The sequence below is a fragment of the Pelecanus crispus genome, chromosome 14 (assembly GCF_030463565.1).
Source record: "Pelecanus crispus isolate bPelCri1 chromosome 14, bPelCri1.pri, whole genome shotgun sequence".
NCBI classification, from domain to species: Eukaryota; Metazoa; Chordata; class Aves; order Pelecaniformes; family Pelecanidae; genus Pelecanus; species Pelecanus crispus.
The window spans coordinates 6,140,478-6,162,828 of record NC_134656.1 but is presented as its reverse complement, the minus strand read 5'-3'; the positions used below and the strand labels follow the sequence as shown (position 1 = coordinate 6,162,828).

Sequence of the window (22,351 nt, the reverse complement as noted above, 5' to 3'; positions counted from 1 at the left end):
TGTACACATAGAAACACAGAGAGAGAACAGTCCAACCTGACAAATGAAGGCAAAAGCCTGTCTTCCAACCCACTTGGAGCAGTGACGAAACCGCACTACAAGTTCATTAATGAAATTTAATCCCAGTGCATTCGCATTGTTTGCGTAGAACTTCTGTAGTATTGCTACAACCTGTGAAGCAAAGGAAGGGGGAAGGGAAAAAGGAGGGGACAAGAAGAGATGAGACTTAACTCGTAGCCCTTAAAGTTAAAAAAGCATCATTTCATTTGAATCCTACAAAGGGACACCAGAAACTATGCAGTGTAATCAGCTCTGCTTGCAGAATTTAATAAGTTACTGTGCTTATACTGGAGAAAAGAAAGCGTAAGCTTTAAAAAAAGTGTTTGTTCAGGTGAAACAAAAACCACTAAAATAAATTAAAATAACCATTAAAATAATGCCCCTTTCCATGGTGCCATGAACAAAAAGAAGAAACTGAAGAAATCGTTCTACTCATTCAGGATGTCTATGGGGTGATGGCATTATCATGAAGTTCATAACAAATTAAATCAACTTTGAGGAAAGATCAGTAACTTTTTTTTTCTCCCAGAACTGGGGGAAGGTCTCCCAAGTCTTCTGTATTCTGGTTTTCATCCAGTTGAAAATACATTTATCATTAATATACAGCCAACAGAGAAAGATTTTACTATCTGTGGAAGTCTGACAACTTAAAATATTTTATAAAGTTTTCATTTCACTTTTTTCCCATATTGTTTACCATGTTTATCAAAACATGTCTGTATTCACCCTACTTGTCTGAAAGAAAGCAAAGTGATTTCAGGTATCCCTCTCAAGGATCATTTTCCTCCTCTCCTGCCAGGAAGTGAACTAAATCCCCTACCAGTTTGAAGGAGATCCACCGAACTTCTGAAACTTTATCGGAGCAGAGAGTTAGTGCAATATGTCTTAAGTAGTCATAGACATCATTGGGATTGTAGAGTTGCAGAATCAGGATCAGCTGCCTGAAACACAAGGAAAGTTATTAACTCCAGCAAGCACAACACTAACCTGCTCCGATTATGCCATCTGTTAAACATAGGGAAGGATCACTTGAACCCTCAAAAACACCATGGTTATTACAAAGCACTTTAATTTGTTCTTCTCTTTACTTTATAAAGGCGTACATACATATTAAAGAGGTACATGCTTTAATCCATCAAGGAATCCAAGAGAATCTTTTATTCAAACTAGATGTACCAATGAAACAAAATTATCCCAAATAATAACAAAAGCTACAAACAGAAGGACAATGAGAAGTTTCTTTCAACTTCAGACCAACATCCTGTACATTCTTGCAAAGTAAAAATGGAAGATTTACTTTGGTGTAGAAATCTACATTCCAAGAAAAGGCTTGTATCTCAGAACTGCACAGAACCCATTCTAGCCACACCACTGCCAGTGCGTTACCAGCAGCCGTGCACAAACCAAAGTGACAGCTCTCCACTAGATGTCAGGGAACTGCTGTACAACATTCTTGCAGCGGAGCAAGATTTAGTTTGCTGTGCCGAACTACAAAGGGAGAGTAAATCCTCAATAGCCAAAACAAAGCAGTGAGATAAACACAAAGGTCAGATTTTAGCTGCAGACTATGCCTACAAACATTCTTTGGGTGCTTCAAGTATCAACAGGGCTTGTAGAAAAAGAACTGTGGGATGTTACTCTATCTCCATTATATACCCAGTCATATGGAAATACCAAATGACTAAACTAATTTTTTTTAAGAACTGTTTTTTCTTTCATATACATTAGGAAAGTGACTTTGTACATACATTTTACTGATTTTTACAAGGCAGTCTAGAACTGAATAAAATCTGAAACCTCACTGAATAGCATCTACCAGATTGTCGTATTTCATAAGCTGCAAGTGAACCAGATCTCCATTTTTGGTATCATCACAGACATTTAAGTTTCAGTCATGCTTGATTACAACACAACTCACCACCACCACCCACCCCACCAAAACAAACAACCCTCCCCCCCAACAGCCAGTAGCTTTTAAGTTTAGTTCCTTAATTAAGAATGGTTGTAATCTCTTAGCTCCTAATTAGGGTGTGCTAACTTCTGAATCTAAGTATCTATTTCCAAGTTAGTAATGTAGATTAAAAATCAGAACTTAACAAAATTACATACTCTGCCAGCTCGTAACGAAACCTCCAGTTCCTGCTGTTATCAGTCACCACAAATTCTTGAAGTTGGTAAAGATACTCTCGCCTTTTGTCTGCATGAAGTAACTAAAGGAAAAATATTACTAGTATAAAACTGGTAAAATTCAATACTTGCAGTTCTCTGGTGTATTACTCTATTTACACCTATGTGCCTTTTCCTACTTGAAAGCAAGTGATCATTCACAAGATGCTTACTAAAAATTGTGCACAACCAGCTGAATACTTGGACACACAAGACTGACATCCAAAAAAGTACATTAAATCATTACTTCTGCAAGGATACCCATCAAAGCACTGTCTCTGGGCATAAGACTAAGCAATCAAAAACTAAGGATTTGTGTTTATTATGCAGCAGCCCACCAGGATCTGTTCTCTTCTCTCCCAGCCCCAAACACAAATAGCTAATGGTCCAACTCTCCAGCTGGACTGCACAAAATACCGATTCCTTTACAACTGCTAGGAGCATTTACAACCACATTTACAAAGGGTATTCAGTTTTCTATTATTTTGGGATATGAGACAGAAGAGAAGTGAGGGACCTTAAAAAAGCAATAGACACACACACAAAATGGCAGTATTGCACAAAACTAAACATGTAATTAGATAGTGATACCTGCACATCTCATTAAAAAAACCTCTTAATATAATGGAGACAGAAAAAATTTTATCTTGAGCAATTAAGTTACACTTTCCTACCTTTAGAAAGTCATACAGATGTTTAAGGACACCAATACGCACTTCATCCAGATCTTTCAAGAAGCCATTGAAAATTGGCACCAGATCAGCAGCTGTTAGCTGATCCCCCAGAATAACCGCTAGTTCATGTATGGAGAAAGCTAGCGTCCGACGCACCTTCCACTGCAAACAGTTTAAGTGAACTAGATTAGGCACCATAACTAAAATAAAGTTTTTGAACTACACCTATGTGAGGATTGAAAGAGAAACAGGGCTAGTTATACAGCAGTAGAAAATGTTAATCATGTTTATGAAGTCTGATTTAAATCTTGACTTTTATATTTTCAGTGCACATTTAATCCCTTATAAGAAAATATATGATGTTATAACTTCAGTGCAACAAACTGAACAGAAAAGCTACTCAAAATTCTGATTTATCATTAAAAAGCTTTTTTTTTTTTTTACCTGTACATCTGAGGCCAGCGTCTCGTATGTATCTTTCAGGCAGTGCCAGTTCTGCCTGCCCAGTGTCAAGGCCACCCCAGGAAGACTATACGCACAGTGTTTGGCTATTTCAGTATCAACAGTCTGGGCTCGAGCCGGGTCAGTCATTGACAAGTACTGGTCTAATAAAGGTTGAGGTATGATATCCTGTAGATAGAGACAGCTCATCAGCAACATGTACTTTAAGATCAGAAAGAAAATACACCTGTGGGGCTACAGTATTCTCTTGCTACCAACCGGCTGGCAGCAAAACACCAACAGTAGCAAGATGCCCCTTTTGTGGGCTAACTTTACAAAGTGTAAATGACCCCTATAGTTATTTGTCCTCATTAGGCCAGAGCAGTCAGCACTGAACAGTAATTATTACTTTATCAACACGTTGCACCAAACCAAACTAAAAATTTCTTCTTTGCTGAAGACAAACAGTAAATCCAGTGACAAAACAGTATAGTCAGTGCCTACTTTGGTGGCACAGATTGCCTGTTAAGGCACCAAAAAGGCAACAGAATTTTTCTAGCTTTCCGATTTAAAATAGGCTTCTCCTCAAATGCCCAGAGCATTTCTTCACATTCTGCAACTGATCAACTGCAAAAGCTTTCATTGTATTAAGGATAAGAGGAACTGTATCCAGTACTCCACTAAAGCAGTTAGATGCTATTTTAAGTCACCTGTAATTTTGACTTGTCATCTTCAAATGGTGGATTATTTTCTTGTTCTTTCTTTAAAAATACACTGGTTCCTCTGTGTTGTTCCTCTGGGTCCTGTAAAAGGATGTACTAGCTAGTGAAATGAATTAGACTTACTGCTGTTTGGGATATTTCAAAGCATCACACTACAGAACAACGCAATTCAGATACAGAAGAGCCTTTTATAGACAAAGTCTTGCACAGGCAAAGCCTGATTCAGTGTGTTTATGCAAGTACAAAAAGACAACAGGGTTGTACACTAAGGGAAATGCTATTAAGACTGTAGCAGGAAAAGAGGAACAGTAGTTAGATTTACTTCTAAAAAAAAAAGCAATCTAATTTAACACAATAAACCCAACATTCATACAGATTTTGCATGGTTACTTTTACTATACTCTTAAATAGTTTTTATTCTTGGCATGAATTTAAATTATATTAAACAAGAGCTTAGCAGTTGCTCCAAGTCAGCCAATACCATGATAAAAGCTTTACTTATTTTAGAACATACTGCTGGAAACTCCCAAGCCTATGAAATTATGAAGCATATCAAATATCAACAAAAAACTTTGAAGGCATTAAAAGGTTTAAAAGACCAAAACCATACAAAGTTCAAAAACAAAAATGTAAAATACAGAACTTTTACAGGTTTTTATGTGCAATTTTTGTTCATAGACAAGGAGTTTTTCTTTATATTTGACAATCAGCTCCAACAACATTGAATACTGTACAAACAATTCTTTTTAATCCTATCTGTACATTATAATCAAGACATAGTAACCAGGAACTGTGTATGTGTCACCACCTGATTCAGCCTCTTGCCTGAAGATAAAAGACTATTTTTAGATTCATTACAGGAAGAGGTAAAACTGTGCTTTGTACATTTCATCTGAAAAAAACTACAAGACTACTGCAGAACTTTAACTCTTAGGTAATTTGTGTGCAAACAGAAATAATAGCCCTCAACAGCTTTTCTTTTTCTGTTTTAATTAAAATAAGTAGTGTGATAGTTATGGTGTAGTAATGTTCAAAGGCTTTAGATCAGAATCGGGTCAGTTATCCCTGGGACTACGTGAACACACACAGTACTTCCACTGGTAAGAACTCACGTCAGACATGGAGCACAATGCATACTTACTGTGCTTTTCAGTATATTGGTGGTAGACTGGTCACTGATATTATCCTGGGAGGCGGGTGATGAAAGATCATCTTCCTCCACCTGCTTGCAGGTAGCATCCAAAACAGCTGTTTCATCTGAAATAGTTTTGTTCTGAAGTTTGCCACTGCTTTCTTCCATCTTTTTGGTCTCATAGTCACCAACAGAATCAAACTGAGCAGCTCGAAGCGCAGCAGACAACACTTGGACCTGAGCTGTATAAAGCAAGAGAAGACTATTTAGTCTCCCTTCTGCACTAAAAAGCATTAAACTTGTAATTAGTTAATCTGGAAAGATAAAAAGCAACCCAGTCTGAGCTGCACAGAAGTGGTATATTAGCAAAACATTTGCTCTTTGAAAGGAAAGGCCCATTACCTTTCCACAAAACCATCACAAATCAAGAGCAATGACTTGGATGTATTAACATTTTCAGCAAAAGCGTTCTACCAATTTCTACTACTAAAAGATATTTCTAATAATCCCCTGTAATGAGCATAATGGCTCACCTCCCACTCTTCATACTGTCAAACATTTTGATACAAATTCTTTTGTTACATTCTTTAATTGATTCAGCTGCTTGGAAAAGGCATCAATGTGCATTTAAAACATTTCTGAGAAAAACTTTATCCAGAGGGAATTAGTCAAACCATCTCGGAACCGTTTTGCAGAAGTAGATAGAAAACAAAAGATCAGGTTTACCACTGTATCACAAATAAAGTTAGGACAAACTGTATTTGCACATTATGCTACACTGCTGCTAGGAACATGGAGTTACTACGAGTTCAGAATGCAGAAACTTTGAGATAGCTACATCTGCAAAAGCCTACGGCAAGTACAGTCTTAAGATGAAACTTTAGGGCATACTTTAAAGGTGAAGAATACTAGAATACTTTGGAAGTAAGGGGAACAGACAACTTAAAAAGGCAGAAAAATGGATTACCAGCATATTTATGAGTGTTTTAGCAGTTAGAGCAGGAGGAAAACAGAAACTAACATCCACATCTCCTTTTTCTGAGAAAGGAAACAAGACTCCTCAGCTAAAGTCATAATAAAAAAGGCAGGGTGTGTGGGTGTGTGTGAATCTTCTTCATTGTTTTCCGCCATGCCTCTACACCCCTCATTTCTCACTGTTTAGCTGTCAAGCTAACATCTCTCCATTTGTCGTAGTTCTACATAATTTTTTTTCTCTTTTCCTTTTGCTTTTACTCTCTGCCTTTTCTTTCTGAAACTCATTTACACTTTTTTCTCCTTTCATTCGTTCAATTTCCACTTCTTCCTTTACGGCTTTAAATTTTAATTTTTTCACCTCTTCCTCTTTTAAATCTTTCTCTTTCCAATCCTTTGCCTCTCATACATGAAGAATCTTTTATTTTACTCGTACCTTTCCGAATGGCCATGGGGAGCCACCTAAATATGCCATGCTGCCAGTCGGCTTACTACTACTATAGCAAGGAATCCAAATGATGCTGCAGGTCCTGCAGATATGACTTGGCATGCAGAGACGGGATGAATAAACAGGCAGATGAAAATTGTTAATTCACTGGAGTATTCAAGAGACTTAGTGGAACAAGAAACTGAGTTGACTGTGGATGACAGACAGGCTTGTCAGGAGGGATTTGGCCCAGGACACACATATACATCCCACTATCAGGCTATCAACACTGCAGTGTGTTCATCAATGGGCTCGTATGGGGAGGCTAAGGAAAGATGACTTGGTATTAGGGCCATTCTCACTCAACCAAATATTAAATGAATTCAGCTTATAACAGCTAGCTCTGTCCCTAAAACCACAGTACTTAGTTACAGTACTTAAAATTAAAGACAGCTTTAACAAATTTCAACAAATTCTTTTCCCTTTTATAGTTAGATCCAAATTATTTCTCATGCAAACAGGAGCTGGGAACACTTCCCCAGCTGTGCTAGAAATAACTCGGGTCTTGTGAAAAAGGCTGTTGCATAACTTTCTACTATAATTTACTACTCAAGGAAGTCTCATCACCTTATGAATACCAAGCCAATTAAAACACAGTCAAGGGTTTTGTAAAGGTCAGGAGAAAACCTGCTCAGAGAAAACACAATTTTACTGTTACAGAGTCTCACCTTGAACGTCTGGATCGTCTATGTGCTCCTGTAAGCTTTCTAGAACTTTTTTTATTTCACTACTAGCAACACAGCTATTACATGGCACAGAGCAGCTATCTTTGTGCTTTTCAGTCTTGAACTGAAGCAACTCCAGATCCTGACTTATATCAGGCAGAGGAGGGCGCCAGTATAGAAAAGTATTAAATACGTCCTCAGCAGACTGTAGCCTTAAGTTCGTTCCAGGAAAACTGCTGTCCTTAGTGACTTCTATGACACCAGCAGCAACTTGGTCACCCTGAGACAATCGAGACACATCTTCTCCAGGATTGTTACAATAATCTGAACTTTCTTCCCGTGTATCTTTATTTAGGTTCTCAGCTGAGAGCTTGGTATTAACTTCAGCTGAAGTCTCCTCAGTCGATGACTCCGGTTTGATTTCCATTGGTTGTTCTGAACTGGTAACAGACACACACAGTTATCCAAATAAAACCTGAAGTACTCTGTAACAATACTTTCCAGTGAAATACTTCATAAAAGACAGCAACAACTACAGCTTATTTTCTCTGCAAAAAGACAGAATTTATGTTACCACTATGCTTTACTTCACCAGTTTCCCCTTCACCCTCCTGTGAGCCCATCAGAGTGAATTTTTAAATAATGTGGCTACACTCAAACAGACACGTATGATCTCACCCTTCACACCTTTTCTGGAACTATATTCTCAAGTCGAGATTTTTAGCTCTGAAGAGCAAGTAGAAGAATTATCTTCTTTCTTCCCCCTTCCACTACACCACATCTTTCCCATGATTTTACCTGGACAATACAGCATTTGTACTGGAGGACATTAAAGTTATATTGTTGCTTGGCTGACAGGAATTGGAATTCACATCTTGCATTGATGGTCGGATACTCAGTGTCCCATCTTCTCGAATGTAAAGACCAGCACTTGAAGGGTTTGCAAAGGTAGAAATAAACGGGCCAAGAGACTGAAAAGCAGCCTGACGAACCTGTGACAGTATAAAGACAGCAGTCAGGATTCATGCAACTCCCACAGAGTTAATGCTGAAAAATAAGAATTTTGTTCAATTTTTTAGTAAGAGCCAATTGGTCCTTACTATAACAACTTCATTTAATACCAAATATAACCAATTATCAATTACCAAATAAGTGACACCTAAGCAAAGGGTGTTAGAATATTAAGCATGGATCTACATTCATAGTAAGGAAACTTTTTTTAAAAGTTATAAATTTGAAGGACATCACTGTCTACTTCAACTAATACCTTTAACACAAGCAACCTATTCTCAAAAGAGTGTTTACACTTATAAAAAAAACCCACTGATAGAAATTCAAAATAGTAAGAGAGAGAGAGGAAAAATAAGAAAGATACTATTTTATCAGAGTAGAACAGATTTTAGTGGATTAGACTCTTAATCTCAGCAAATTCAGTTTAGAGAACTTTTACAGCACACTTCTGACTTGCCCATTATTTGTGTATGATCTGCCCGGGAAGATGCATCAATTATAGAGCGAGTTACTTACCCATCTGCAAGTGTCACTAATAAGACTGATAAACAGTGGGGATAGTTTGCTTCTGCGAACTTCCGGGGATGTGGTATAAGATACTGCCATAAAACATTCAGCACAAGCTTTTCTCATTCCCCAAACACTGTCAGAACAGAGTTCAAAGAACTTGGGAATCTGCCAAAAATAAGCAAAACCAAGACTAATTAAAGACTAAACAAAGACTGCAGCAACTTACTATCAAAGTATTTGTTTGGAAACTGAAGACAATAACTCAAGAGAGAATAAAATAAGTGAAGAATAGAACAAACAGGGACAAGTTAAAATATATATTAATTGAAGAAATTGGAAAAAACCATCTGTCTCCCATTTACTTCATTAAGTTTTTATATATAACTATATGCACTAGGAAAGAATAGAAAGAATTATTAACGGCCTATTTTTCCTGAAATTGCAACTTGACTTACCATCTTGTTCAGGGAAAGAAAGAAAGAGTCAGTACTTCTAAAGTGTGTATGTGTGTATATATATATATATGCTGTCAATTACATTTTAAAAGTGTTTTGCAAAACAAGAACTTTGCATTTCTATTCATTCCCAGTTTTGCTATGTAATTGCAACCAGAGCCTTAGCCAAATCAATTTTAAAAAAATGCATGCACACTGATTAATTTACAGAGGACATAATAAAAGAACTCATTATTAAACCTTTTGAACTGAGAAATACAAGTCCTGTAAGTTGATTTTGATTTTTACATACCAGCAGTCTTTCTGTGGCTTCTTGCCCAACTGCATTACAAATGTCACCAAAATTTGCTGCACAAATCTAAGAAATAAAAAAAGTCATTAACATCATTCTGGCTCTTTCAAGTGCATTACTTTTATTATCAACTTCACCATGCATTATTTATCCGATGTAACAACTGCACATGTTTGACTATTCAAATTTCACCCATGTAACTACATCCTGTAATATTAACTCATCCCTAGAAAAGACTCATTAGAGCAAGCTTCCATAAGCCATATGCCTCTGAAATGAAAAGGAATAACAGTTTCTGCATGAAGAGCATTATCTACTTCAGTAACCACTAAAAGGGACTAATAAGCCTACTTGAAAGTTTAAATTACTTTGAATAGCAGCTGTCAAAACCAAAGCAGACTAAAATATGATACAAGGGTCAGGACTTAGGTGTACTGACAGAACTATCTTTGCTATGGCTGAGACTGGCTTAAGTACTTTGCTGAAGCAAAGTTTAATCAAGGTCTCAAGTGGATGCCATTTACAGTACATTACAAATACTATAATTAAAGGAAAAGGGACATTGCCTCATGTTGGAAAAAGATGTTGCCAAAATCTGAAATCAATTAAGATACAACTGTGTTAACATACGATTTGTTCCGTCTATATGCTTACTTAGAAGGCTACAATGCAGCTCAAATTCCAACAAGTGCAGCTTATGTTAAGGACCAAACTGAAGCTCTGCATGATCCTTAAGTCTACTCAAATATTTTAAGACTTCTTATGCTACAAGCTCCCTTTTGTACTTGACCATGAATTGAAGTAAGTCTTACACTTTTGGGATTTCTTCTTTCCGTAATACCAGATTTATTTATTTTTAAAAGGAAGGATGTCTCAAATATCTATTACTTTTGAATTTTTGGTTTTGAAATAAGATGGTGGAGATTAGATAACTTGTTTACATCTTATAAGCAAGCACAGTGCCTTAAAAAAAATGGTTGTGCAAAACTATTAAATGTGCAAGATCAGTTTAACTGCTACACCAAAGCCATTCACCAAGGACTGTTATCTATTTCTTTACTGAACTACAGAAACTATAACCATGCCAATAAATTAAAACTGCTCTTCCAGGCTCTTTCGAAGTTCATCACCTAAAGTTATGACTAAATTATTCAGGAAGGCATTTGAACAGCAACATAAAAACTCATTTTTAAGTGGTTTAGGGTTGAAAACACACCAACCTTTCGGACTTGAAACAATTTCCCATCACTGCACAGTTCACAGAAACGAGGAAGCAACATGTGCTCAACTGTGGTTCTGCTCAACATAGAAGCCATTTTACAGATTATCTAAATATCAAGAAGGGGATATGTGTAAGGAAAAGAAAATAAAAAAGCTTGTAAGCATGGCCAAATATTCCTCCTAAAAATATCAGAGCAACTACCATCAAATAGATTCAACTGCTATACATTATTTGTATTTCCATACACCTGTTTTACGTAAAGCACAAATACAGGTTTTATTTTAAATCATTCTACATCACTGTGCCTGAACATAACATTTCTGCACATAATTCATTGTGGTTTTTTATCCAGTTAAATAGACTTTTATTAATAAATTCATTGTCAAGGTGTTTTACAATGTGACATACACTGATCATTTGTATGGAGAAGACAAAAGTTCCATTGCACTAGCCAGCACACAAAATCACCATCTTTAAGCATATTAGAAATATCTCAAGCTTAAGCATGCAAGTAAGCCCCTTGGCTTTAACAGGACTGTTCAGATACTTAAAAACAAGCACAGCCCCAGCTCTTTATAGGCTCAGACAACATGATAAAACAGAATTTTGCCACACAACAGGAGAGAAAAGGAAGACTAAGACAAACTAATTATATACATGAGCTAATGCATGCTTTACAGGAATCATCCTCAGAAATTTTAGGAGTTGACATCGACCATAATTAAAGAAAGTTAGTAACGTGCTCATTAATTTAGCTTTCTCTGAGGAACTGTCAATTTTAACTACCATTACAAACCATGTTTCTGCTGTGAAAATCAGGTGCTTTGGATTGTACACTTCCTTTCAGCTCCCGCTTTCTGGGATAACCTGCTGTAATTCTTGTATTTGTAACAGTAAAAAGGAAAGGGCTCCCATGCACCTTTCTACTCAACTGTTCTGCCTGCAGCACCAGGAGTTTAATGCTTAGACAAGTGTTGTCAGGTTAATAGCACTCATGTTTCTATTTTTATTTTTCCAACATTATTGAAGCTTTCTACCTCCACAAAAATAAGCTTTATTCCTAGAAACGTTTGCCTTTGTAGCAGAACACTAAATAAGAACTAAGGAAGACACCATTCAAGGACCTTACTACAAATTTTCAAACTCCTAAAAGGCATCTGGTGCTCGGATGTCACCCTGGAAAATTGCCTAAGTGATACCCAACTCCCAAACAAGGAAGAGAAAAATCTAGCTGGTAAAATTATTTTACAGGTCAAGTATCAGATATCCATGCTGAAATGTAATTACACACCAGCACTTTTCTGTGGAGTTAACTGACTTCTTGAAAGTGAACAGGGATTTTTTTTTTTTTTTTTTTTAAATGCTTAAGAATGAAGATCAGGTCATCATTCATACTTTTACAACATTACTGTGAAACCTAGTAGAGCAAATGTAAAGAAACTGTTGGGGAACATAACAATCTTAACAAGAATTAAAACAAGGCTGCCAAGAGCCAACTGCATTTTAGTTATTTGGCTACCATTTTGACAATCATTTGGCGTCCTGAAGTATGAAGATGATCTCTTTAAACCTGATCTTTTAAAATATTCAGAGTAAGAATTAAAGATCTTTGTGTTAAACTAAAAAAGTAAAGTATGTTCATGAATAAACACAGAAGGTTTGATTGCTTATTGAATGTCAGCACTATTCCTGCACCTCATCTTAAGTACTGTTACAAATGAAAAAGAGTGGCAGGTCTTTTTAATACTCAATTCAAGTACTCAATATATCATCAATCATCTATAGGAAAACACTCCTCATCATTTTGGGAAAATAACTTCTACTGAGTTTGAAGACATGATACCTTACGTTTTTAAGCATATGATAACGTTCTTGTTCCCAATTGCTGTACTATATAGCTCAATTTTCAAGAATCACTATTTCAAAAAGATTCCTCAAGCACTTCATTGACACAAAAGCCCAGATTTCTTCATCATACAAGAAGGTATAGGACCTAGAGAAAGCTTACCCAAAGTACCTCTACACTTAGCCAAAGGCATTAATAAACAGTACTCAGGACAACCTTGTTTTCTTCTTAAATTCAGTTAAGATCATTTTTAACCTCTCAGTATGGTGCATCAAGTCCTGATCCTGTCCAAATTCTTTGAGAATTCACATTGTTTCAATGGTGCTCAACACTAAAAATGACTAAGAAACCTACAGATTCAAGGCTTAACAGCTTAGCACACTTAAGCTTCAACTGTATCACAACAGCAGTTTCTCAATTCACAACAGAGCAACTAACAAATAGACAAGGAATAAAACAAACTGAAATAGTAATGGTATAGAAAGTTTAAGTTCAATGATTAATGTAAAGCTCTCAGGACACTAAGAATGCAAGTAAAATTTTTCTTTTCTGGGTTTTATGCTCATGAAAATCTCACACAAAGTTGTTACATTCTAAAAGAGCTTTATAGCAGCACTTCTAAAAGATAGAGAGCAAAAACTATTGAAAAAGGAAAAAAAGTAAAGAAACAAGATTTCTTCCAAATTCACTTACATTCACGGCTTCCACCTTGTACTCATCATCACTGTCAGGAGCAGAGAGGTCCAACAGAATTGGACACACCTTATTTTCAATGTCACTCTGGGCAACAAGATCTTGTTCTAACAGTATAAGCAGTGCTTCTTGACCTGCCTTTCTAACCTATTGATATGAACAAACAAAACAAGTACATCACTGTAAAAACATTATTTACTGATATGAGAACCACAAAAGGTATGTTTTCAATGAACATACAGGTATGACCATCCTGGTTTTGGCTGGGATAGAGTTAATTTTCTTCCTAGTAGCTGGCATAGTGCTGTGTGTTGGATTTAGTATGAGAATAGCATTGATAACACACTGACATTTTAGTTGTTGCTAGGTAGTGCTTACACCAAGTCAATGACTTTTCAGCTTCTCATGCTCTACCAACTGAGAAGCTGGAGCTGCACAAGAAGCTGGGAGGGGGCACAGCCAGGAGCGCTGACCCAACCTGGCCAAAGTGCCATTCCATACCATACGGCGTGACACTCGGTACATAAACTAGGGGAAAGCTGGCCAAGGGGCCACTGTTCAGGGACAGGCTGGGCATTAGTCAGTTGGTGGTGAGCAATTGTTTTTCATGTAAGTTGCCCATTACCTGCTAAGGAAAATATTTAAAAAAAATATTCAGACCTCCCTAGCAAAGTGTGCTGAAACCAATAAACACAAAGCACAATGTAAAAGCTAGGTATCAATCAACACAAACTCTCCTATTATGTCTTCCTCATGCCTCAAATTCACTGAGCCACACAGAATTTTCCAACAATTCAACTCATGTAGTCTGTTTTTCCTACCTGATTGTTAACATCTGTGAGGTATCTCACTACTATGGGCATAAGGTACTCAAAAAATGCTGTTGGGAATTTTGGTCGACTTTCTTGCAGAAAAATGGCAATAGGAGGTATTTGTTCCATCAGCTCTGTACGTACAGTTGGTTCTAGTAATAAAAGGAGAGACAAAACTACATCAGTAAATATGAAATTAAGATCAAGTACCTTAAGAAAAAAAGTAGCATTTTTTTGTTTAATGTTTCACAACAGAGGAAAGTGAAAAGACTCAAAACCTAAGAAATATCACCACTGAGATTGCCTGTTCTTAAAGGAAAGATAAATAAAATAGAACAGCCTTACATACATCATCACAGCCCAGAGACTTGGGATCAGTTCCCAGAAAAATCAGATAAAATAAGAGCACTAGCTGGAAAACCCAATTACCATGAATGTATGGACATGAAGTATTAAAGCATACAACTGTTCTGTGACACATACACCACACATTCAGACTTAATGAATTCCTTGAAAATAAAGAGGCTTTCATTTATACACCGACCATATAAAATGCTTCAAAACCAGAAAAAAATTAATCCTGTTTTCACTGACAGATATTGCTGTTAAAAGATTTCATTTCTTTAGTTCACCCATTGCCTTCTATATTACAGCTTATAAAACAAGTTACAAAAATTAAAAATGACACAACACACAGACACACAAAAAAACCCCCAAAACTTTCAAACCTGCATCTTCAGAGAGCCTGACCACTATTTCCATTACAGTCAGGAAGTCATCTTCATTATTACTGAAATCTCGAAAGACATCCAAAAGACCTCTGGCAATAATTTGCCTGCAGAGTGAACAACATATTAATTGCCTTAATATCCTGCCAACGTCACGCAGATGGGATGCAAGGGGAAGTCAAATGTAAATAGGCACCTTAAAGATCAAGCTCTTCTCTAAGCATTCAGACATATCAGTTATACAGTTTCTCCACATCCCAACAAAACAAAGATGGAGTTGACAAATCTTATTCAGATAACCAAGAATGAAAACCTCTTTTTAAGGAAATATTATATAAAAGTTATTCAAACAGAAATAACATTAGGCATGCGCTTAGGAGAATGATAACAGAAGTTACGACACTAACATCCACAACGCTATCAGAGTCAGGGTATCATCAATTGTAGCTGTTTTATCCTTACCTATTAAATATGTTGTCACTGAAGGCATATTTTTCTAGACGAGCCAGTGGAGTTAAATTATCCTGTCCAGGAATATCCAAGAATGCCGTTATCCTCATGCTATCACAGTCTGGTCCATAATCTTCAAACCCAACTTGAAAGACAAGAGTAAACACCCCCCCCCAAAAAACAAAAAAAAAAAAAAAAAAAAGAAAGAAAAAACCAAAAGTCAGTGAGAGATATTACAGTATAAAATACACTATACTGATAACTCTACGAGCTATTCTTCAAAGGAAAAGTATCTGTGCATCACTGGAAACAGCTTACAAAAAGATCTTAAGTTGTACCTAATGAAGTCAAGAGCAACACTTGCACATAGACCTGTAAATTCAAGCTCTGAAATTTAATTCATTTCAATTGCCATAAAATCCTTGGCTTTTAACATATTTTACTTCACAATTTGAGTGGACTAACCACATGCACTATGAGTTAAGAGGGCTCAGCTGACAAAATTGCATGCCACAAACTGACAGACAAATTCAAAAGGAAATTCAGTCCTATTAAAAGAAACTGAATTTTTAACAATGAGAGAAAATCCCAAACTGTATTGTTTTAAAACAGCAAATTCTTCGTTCTGTTTCAAAGTTACCAATGTACATTTTTCTCACTGTAGTTACTGGGTCCCATACATCCAACTCAGACTGGTAACTTCAGGAAAAACTTCAACTTTACCTTACTTGCCAACATACGGGGAGCTTTCTACTGCAGACCTACCAACTACAGACTTTCCCATGCAAACCTACTCTTTTCTAAATATTTTTTGTATTTGCAGCTTGAGACTTTTAACCAAGTATTACCATACCAACTGTTAAAATTTGCCCCATCAAGTCTTACAGTCACCTAATCCAGTAACATGCACTTGAGTACAGGTTACAGGCAAAACATAAGACTGAAGAGCAGAGGGAATAGGATAACTGCTGCCAATTTTTTTTTTTTTTTTTTTTTTTAAATCCTTCATCCTTAAAACAAAGGCAGTGAAATAACCTGCCTGCAACACAAATTCTCTCATTTCAGCAATGGATATAGGAACACATACAGCAACCAAATCCACAGAAAGAGTTGCACTAGAGTAGCTGATATTCCTGCTCTGGGTTTACAACTTTCCCAACCAAGCAATCCTAGAATTATGCACACTTAGTTCGCATAAATAATATAGCAACTGTGATCATAACTTAACTACATGCAAATTGAGCCAATACTGCTTCTCAGATGCAAGCAGTAGTCTCTCAAACCAGCATATGTGCTGAGAGTGACAACCACTGAAGACAAGAAGCCAGTTTCTGACTTGGCAGGACACAATATTAGGTATTTAAATCACTAAAGAAAGCACAAAAGTGGTTAACAACTTGAAAGCACAATGACACGCCAAATAGGTTGTATTTGAAAGTGTGCCTGTGAGACTATAATCTAGGCACTCTAGGTTACGCCTTTACAGGCAGAGACCTCCTCTCTTCAAGCAGTGGAACTTACATAGTGCCTCCATACTAAAAAACAGCAGAGCTTTGGCTAAGTAACTAAAAGCAAACCAGGACTAGTTTCATTTATAGCACCCACCTCCCCTATTTGTAAAATGGGAAGAACAGGAATACCCTCTCCCACTGATACACTTTGAAGATTAAGAAGCATGTACGTAAAGTACTATATACTCCCTGTTTTCAGTATGCTGGTTTAATTTAAAAAAAAACAATTTAGTCCTTCCCAATATGTCATCCCAATCAGTACAAAGCTTTTGCACATCTTAAAAGGAAATTCTGTGTTATTTCATAATGAACTCTGAAACTGACAATGGGTTAAATTACACATATATGTAGTTCTATGATCTCTGATATAACAATTTCTTCAGGACTGAAATGGCTGTACCTTAATCAGGATAATTAAGCTTCAGCTCCACCCGCACTCTTACTTCACCAGTTTCATGTTACAAACACTCCTCCCTAAAGAATCCCTTAATCTGACACCCAGCGCAATGACCTTTGGCTCTAAACTGCATTATAAATCTATTATAAATCACTTTTTATACTAAAAAATCCTCTATTACCAAGATGTACCAAGCCTCAGCTTTTTTTCTACAGAAAAATTCCTATTTCACATATAAAACACTGCTTTACAATTATTTACCACGAGACAAAACATTCTCGGAAATACAGCTCCTTTAAAGAAGAAATCACCTGAACATACTTGGAGCAAAATGTTATACCTGGATCTTCAGGGAAAGAAATAAAAAGCGGACTGATTTAAGAAAGCACACAGTCTCCAAGGAACCCAGTTGAATGAAAAGACTAACGCAATTCTGAATTCTGCAATTCTTGCAGACAATATGCTCTGACCAACAAGTTCAATGGGATTCAAACAGAAGAAAACTGTGGGATTATACCAAATGTTCATATTTCAAATATTCACACAGATACTACAACTGAACCCACAGCTACATGATCAGAAACACATGCTAATTATTCATGGCTTTTTCTAATGACTACATATTATACTGACACCCTTATCTCCATTCAATTGGTCATTATGCCTAGTGGCTGCTCTTTATACATTTTGAAGTTCTTCCAGGTTCAAAACATTTATCTGCACAAGTGCATATAATTTCCATTGCACAGATCTGTCTGGGATTGGTCTGCCCACATGCCCTAGGGCTAGCTTTCCCACCAAGCATAGTATCTGAAGAGCCAGCATCCAGTATTTGCCGCTTCAAAAGAAGCCTGCTATACCACTGAAAGCTCACAGGAAGTTATACAGCACATGTAGGACTGCAGATTTCCTTTCTGAGGTTGCAACAAACTCTCCATATCCAAACCCAACTCTGACTATCCTTATTATCTACACAATTATAATATATATATTTTAAAATCCACACAGATCGGACACTCTTTCACAAGCTAGTTTTTGAGGCTAGCCTCCTGTTATACAAAGAAAGATTTATTAGGGCTTAAAAAAAATAAAAATCAATATACTTGCCATTAACTTTATCTAGTGCCCACTTGTTCCTGAATTAAGACATGGTTTAAAAATGAAGGCTCTCATCAGTTCACTTCAAATGTTTCAGAATTCCTAACAACTCAAATGACAATGAAGTAAATCTCAATTCTAAGTTTGACTACAATACTACACCTGGGACTAATTTTGTATACATGATGAACATGCTTAATTTTACTACTTGGAGTAGTTCTATTATTCATCTAAATTAGGTAAGCACACACCAGTGCCTCTAGGACCAGAGGGAAAACAGAGCGAACTACTCCATCCTCAGGATCAAGAGAGTTAAATACCTGAAATTTTTTTCCACACACTCAGTACACGTAAGTAAGGAATAGTCATGGCAGGATCTATTTTGTCTTCTCAAGAATTTTAATTTTCTTTTCCCGTAAAAAAGAAGCCACAGGTACTTACAAGTTTCAGAATACACCAGAGTACCAGAAAATAAATTATGGAAAAATAATAAACTAGTATTTAACTTATCTAATGTTCTTTCATAGGCGAATCAAACATTCAGTATTTTTCCCTCTAATGATATCAAACAAGCAAGCTTGAAATCTGTCCACCTATAAGCAAGAATAAATGTGACAGTACTCACAGCTGAACTTGAGTTCACCATGCCTTAGTTTGATCTAGACTCAAAAGCTGCTTAGAGCCTATTAGAAACACCTACAGGGTCACAGGATTTAACTATGCAATTCAACATCATTCACTAGTACCACTATCCACTTTTGCCAATACAAACCAGAAAATACTAGTGCAGAAGGCAATGATTTCACAAGCTCAAGGAGGTAATTTTCTCTCCTGCTGTTTTTGGAAGGAAAAACAATTTTTAAAATAAGTTTTCTTTATTGTATGAAAGGCATAATTGAGCTAATTATTTTTCCAGATGATCCAATATCTCACCTTACAAAAAACAAGTTTCAAATTGTACTCAATGACTTTAGGTAAATTGTACTACAGCTTTTCCCAAAATTCAAAGGAATCCCCCAGTCTCTCTGTTTGTTTCAATGGAATTGATCTTCAAGGTGCATAAGAATACTTCACCAATTTAGTTAAGAAAGTAAAAATCGAGTTCCGGTTATTTATTTCACTGAGATTTTCATAAAACGAACTCTTTGCTAGACTAGTCATTGCATTAGCACAACAATATCTCAGTCTAGATGGGATGTCTGAACTCTGCTGTAACACAACTACAGCACAGCTTTCAATGCCATAATTCTAACTGCAGTGTCAAACTAATGAACTTAATTAAAGAATATTTTTAAACTGTAAGATTTCAGTAATGCTCTAAAACGCACATCCCTTTATTTACATGCTCATCCTGAAACCGATCATTTCTTTTACGCAAATTTTAAGTGACCCACATAAAAAGATTATTAATTACTGCTTATGGCAAAGCTTTTCTATCTGAACATTTTTGTTAACTTCATGACTCTGCCTATGAGCAAACTTCTTAATCAACTTACCAGACAAATCCGTTACTCACAGTCTCAAGAGAACAGCCAAAGACTGAACACTAACGAAAAATGAACATCTAACTCCTAGTGATAGTCACCCCTGGTTCAAGGCCAAGACCCATAACAGAATGCTACAGGAAGTTTGCATTTATTTCCGCTGCTTGTGCTTTACACACTCAGCAAACAGAACTCAAATGATACACCAGTTTGGGTTTTTTTTTTCCTTAATACAGAGAAAAGAAAATTGGGAAGGGAACTGGGAGCAATTCAGAAAGACCCAATCAATTAAAAAAGCTAAGCATTCATTAGCACTATCAAGGGTTTTGTTTGGTGGGATTTTTTTTTTGTTTGTTTGTTTTAAGTTAGGGCAGAGAAAGATACTTTCAACTCTTCCATAAGGTACTACAGCAACAACTGTTACACCGTTTCTACTAGAGGAACCTACTGCAAAACAGTCTTTAAATCAGCATAAGCACATTGAAATGTATCTAATTTCCTTCTTACTTAAATCCTGTTCAACACATAAAGTGCTTTTTGTCATCTAAGTTGACGACTTTTTACAAACTTCTTACATTTACTTACTGCAGCAAGCAATAACCTTTAGTACCTCTTTTTAAGCAACTTCTTACAGCATTACCAAAAATTTAAATCCCTATGTATTAAGTACATGTATTTCAAGTACTATCTTCCACACTTAACTAATTTTTTTTTTAGATTTCTAGCTTTTCAAATAGATAACTGCATTAATGAAGAAGGATGCTTTTTAATTAGTTTTAAATTCATTAAGACTCACAGTTACAATTTATCTGTGTAAGAGAAACATTAAAGATATTTTGCAGTACACAAAAATACAAACATAAAACAAAGCAAGAACTCTCACATACGCAATCTCACCATTTTCAAAATACAAACAACACATCATTTTTTTCTGCTACCTACTAGTGAAACGCAGAAACCTCAAAGGCTGAGAGCAACAACACCTAAGAGCAGCAACTAACAAAAATCCCACAGAACAACCTCCCACCTGCAGAGGTGACATCCCTGCACATCTTTCTAATGGAATACTTTAGCTCTCACTTGTCTTCTAACATTTCCCCTGGTGTTCCTGAAGACCACCTCCTTCCTAAATTATTCATGCTAGACTGAAGGGGGAGAGAATCCATCTATTACACATTTTCAAGTACTGTTAAACAATAATGGATTTGTAGTAAACAAACAGAGTCTGTCACAACAAACAAATTCAAGTATCGGTTTTCACTTTTTTCCACAGAACAGTCATTCCAGCATCCAAAGCGCACATGAAACCACCCCACATACACAGCTGCTTTCTAAAGCAATACAAGTTCATATGATTATTGGTCAAAGATTTATCTCCTTAAGCAACACCTCTTACCAAGCTGTCTGATAGGCGTTCCGCTCTGACCCTGTAACACAGCTCTGGACTACACCGGCTTGAGGCGGAGCTCTTGCCAGGTCTAGGATCCACAGCACCGTCTTCCACCTCAAACCACTGGCTCGTGTGAGGCAGCCAGAGCACAGCCGCGGTTTTTCTTCTACTCCCACTTCCGAGGCGCACAAGCAGCCACCGCAGCCAGGTCCCGCCGAGCGCCCGTGCCGCAGGGACGCCGGACAGCGCGACACACGGCGTCCTCAGCAGCCTCGACAGCATTTGAAAGTCTCACCCGTTTGAGCAATCGCAGCTAGGAAATCCCTCGGCTACTCTGAGCTAATTTCCACCGACAACAACAGCGGAGCTAATCCCCTAAACCACCGCCGGCCGGACCCGTTCTCCTTTCCTCGAGATTCATCGCGGGCCATGGCTGGCGCTGCTGTCCACACCGAGCCCAGCACTTCAGCGGCCATCCGAAGCAGCGGGGATGCTCTCTGGGAAGGCCGGTTTCCAGACGCCGCCCCGGGCCTGCCTCCCGCCCGCGGGTCCTCCTTCCCCGGCGGGACAGCGGCCGCCCCCCCCAAAACCCCGCTTCAAGAGGCTGCCCGTCCTTCGACGGCTCGGCCCGTCAGCCCGCCCTTAAAGGCTTAGAAAACACGGCAGGTGAGGCGAGGGCCCGCAGCTGAGGGAGGGGGCGAGCCCGCGTCCCCTGTCAGCGCCGCGCTCCTGCAGACGCACAAATACTCTCTTAATTCGTGAGCCCTAACGTCCTATAAGCCTTCACCTACCAGTACAAACAGCCTCAAAATCCTCCCGTCACCCTAACCTGGATAAAAACGCCGAGAGGGAAAAGAGGGCGTCAGAAGAACCCCAGGGTGGGAGAGCAGAGAAGGGCCTAAACAGGGAGCAGAAAAATAAAAAACAGTTACTCACAATCATCTAAGTCATCCTGCAAATCCACAAAATACAAAGGGATCCCTACAAACAAAAACAGAAGAGAGATACCGGGGGGTTGGTTTCGGAGGGCTCCGGCAAGGACGGCAGCAGCCCCGGGCGAGCCGCCCCAGCACTCCCCGCCCGCCCGCCCGCCGGCCCCACTTACCGGCCATCTTGGAATGGACATGGGCGAG

General features: G+C 37.6%; 1 protein-coding gene across 4 annotated transcripts in view; it reads right to left on the bottom strand.

Moving 5' to 3' along the window:
• LOC104033409 (serine/threonine-protein phosphatase 4 regulatory subunit 1) overlaps positions 1-22,351 on the bottom strand; it is a 27,390-nt gene extending 5,039 nt beyond the window's left edge. The window contains exons 1-18 of one of the 4 annotated variants that reach the window (XM_075721415.1): positions 22,324-22,351; positions 22,155-22,199; positions 15,351-15,483; positions 14,889-14,995; positions 14,170-14,312; positions 13,349-13,495; positions 10,808-10,915; positions 9,588-9,653; positions 8,847-9,005; positions 8,118-8,311; positions 7,323-7,759; positions 5,205-5,437; positions 4,052-4,144; positions 3,345-3,530; positions 2,901-3,062; positions 2,170-2,270; positions 881-1,001; positions 37-171 (exon numbers count right to left, since the gene is read on the bottom strand). In XM_075721415.1, coding sequence (XP_075577530.1) covers positions 37-171; positions 881-1,001; positions 2,170-2,270; positions 2,901-3,062; positions 3,345-3,530; positions 4,052-4,144; positions 5,205-5,437; positions 7,323-7,759; positions 8,118-8,311; positions 8,847-9,005; positions 9,588-9,653; positions 10,808-10,915; positions 13,349-13,495; positions 14,170-14,312; positions 14,889-14,995; positions 15,351-15,483; positions 22,155-22,199; positions 22,324-22,330 — 2,577 coding nt within the window. In that variant the 5' untranslated portion in view covers positions 22,331-22,351. Of the gene's footprint in view, positions 1-36; positions 172-880; positions 1,002-2,169; positions 2,271-2,900; positions 3,063-3,344; positions 3,531-4,051; positions 4,145-5,204; positions 5,438-7,322; positions 7,760-8,117; positions 8,312-8,846; positions 9,006-9,587; positions 9,654-10,807; positions 10,916-13,348; positions 13,496-14,169; positions 14,313-14,888; positions 14,996-15,350; positions 15,484-21,224; positions 21,267-22,154; positions 22,200-22,323 lie in introns of those variants that run through there. The other 3 variants (XM_075721416.1, XM_075721418.1, XM_075721417.1) reach the window with 3 other exon arrangements.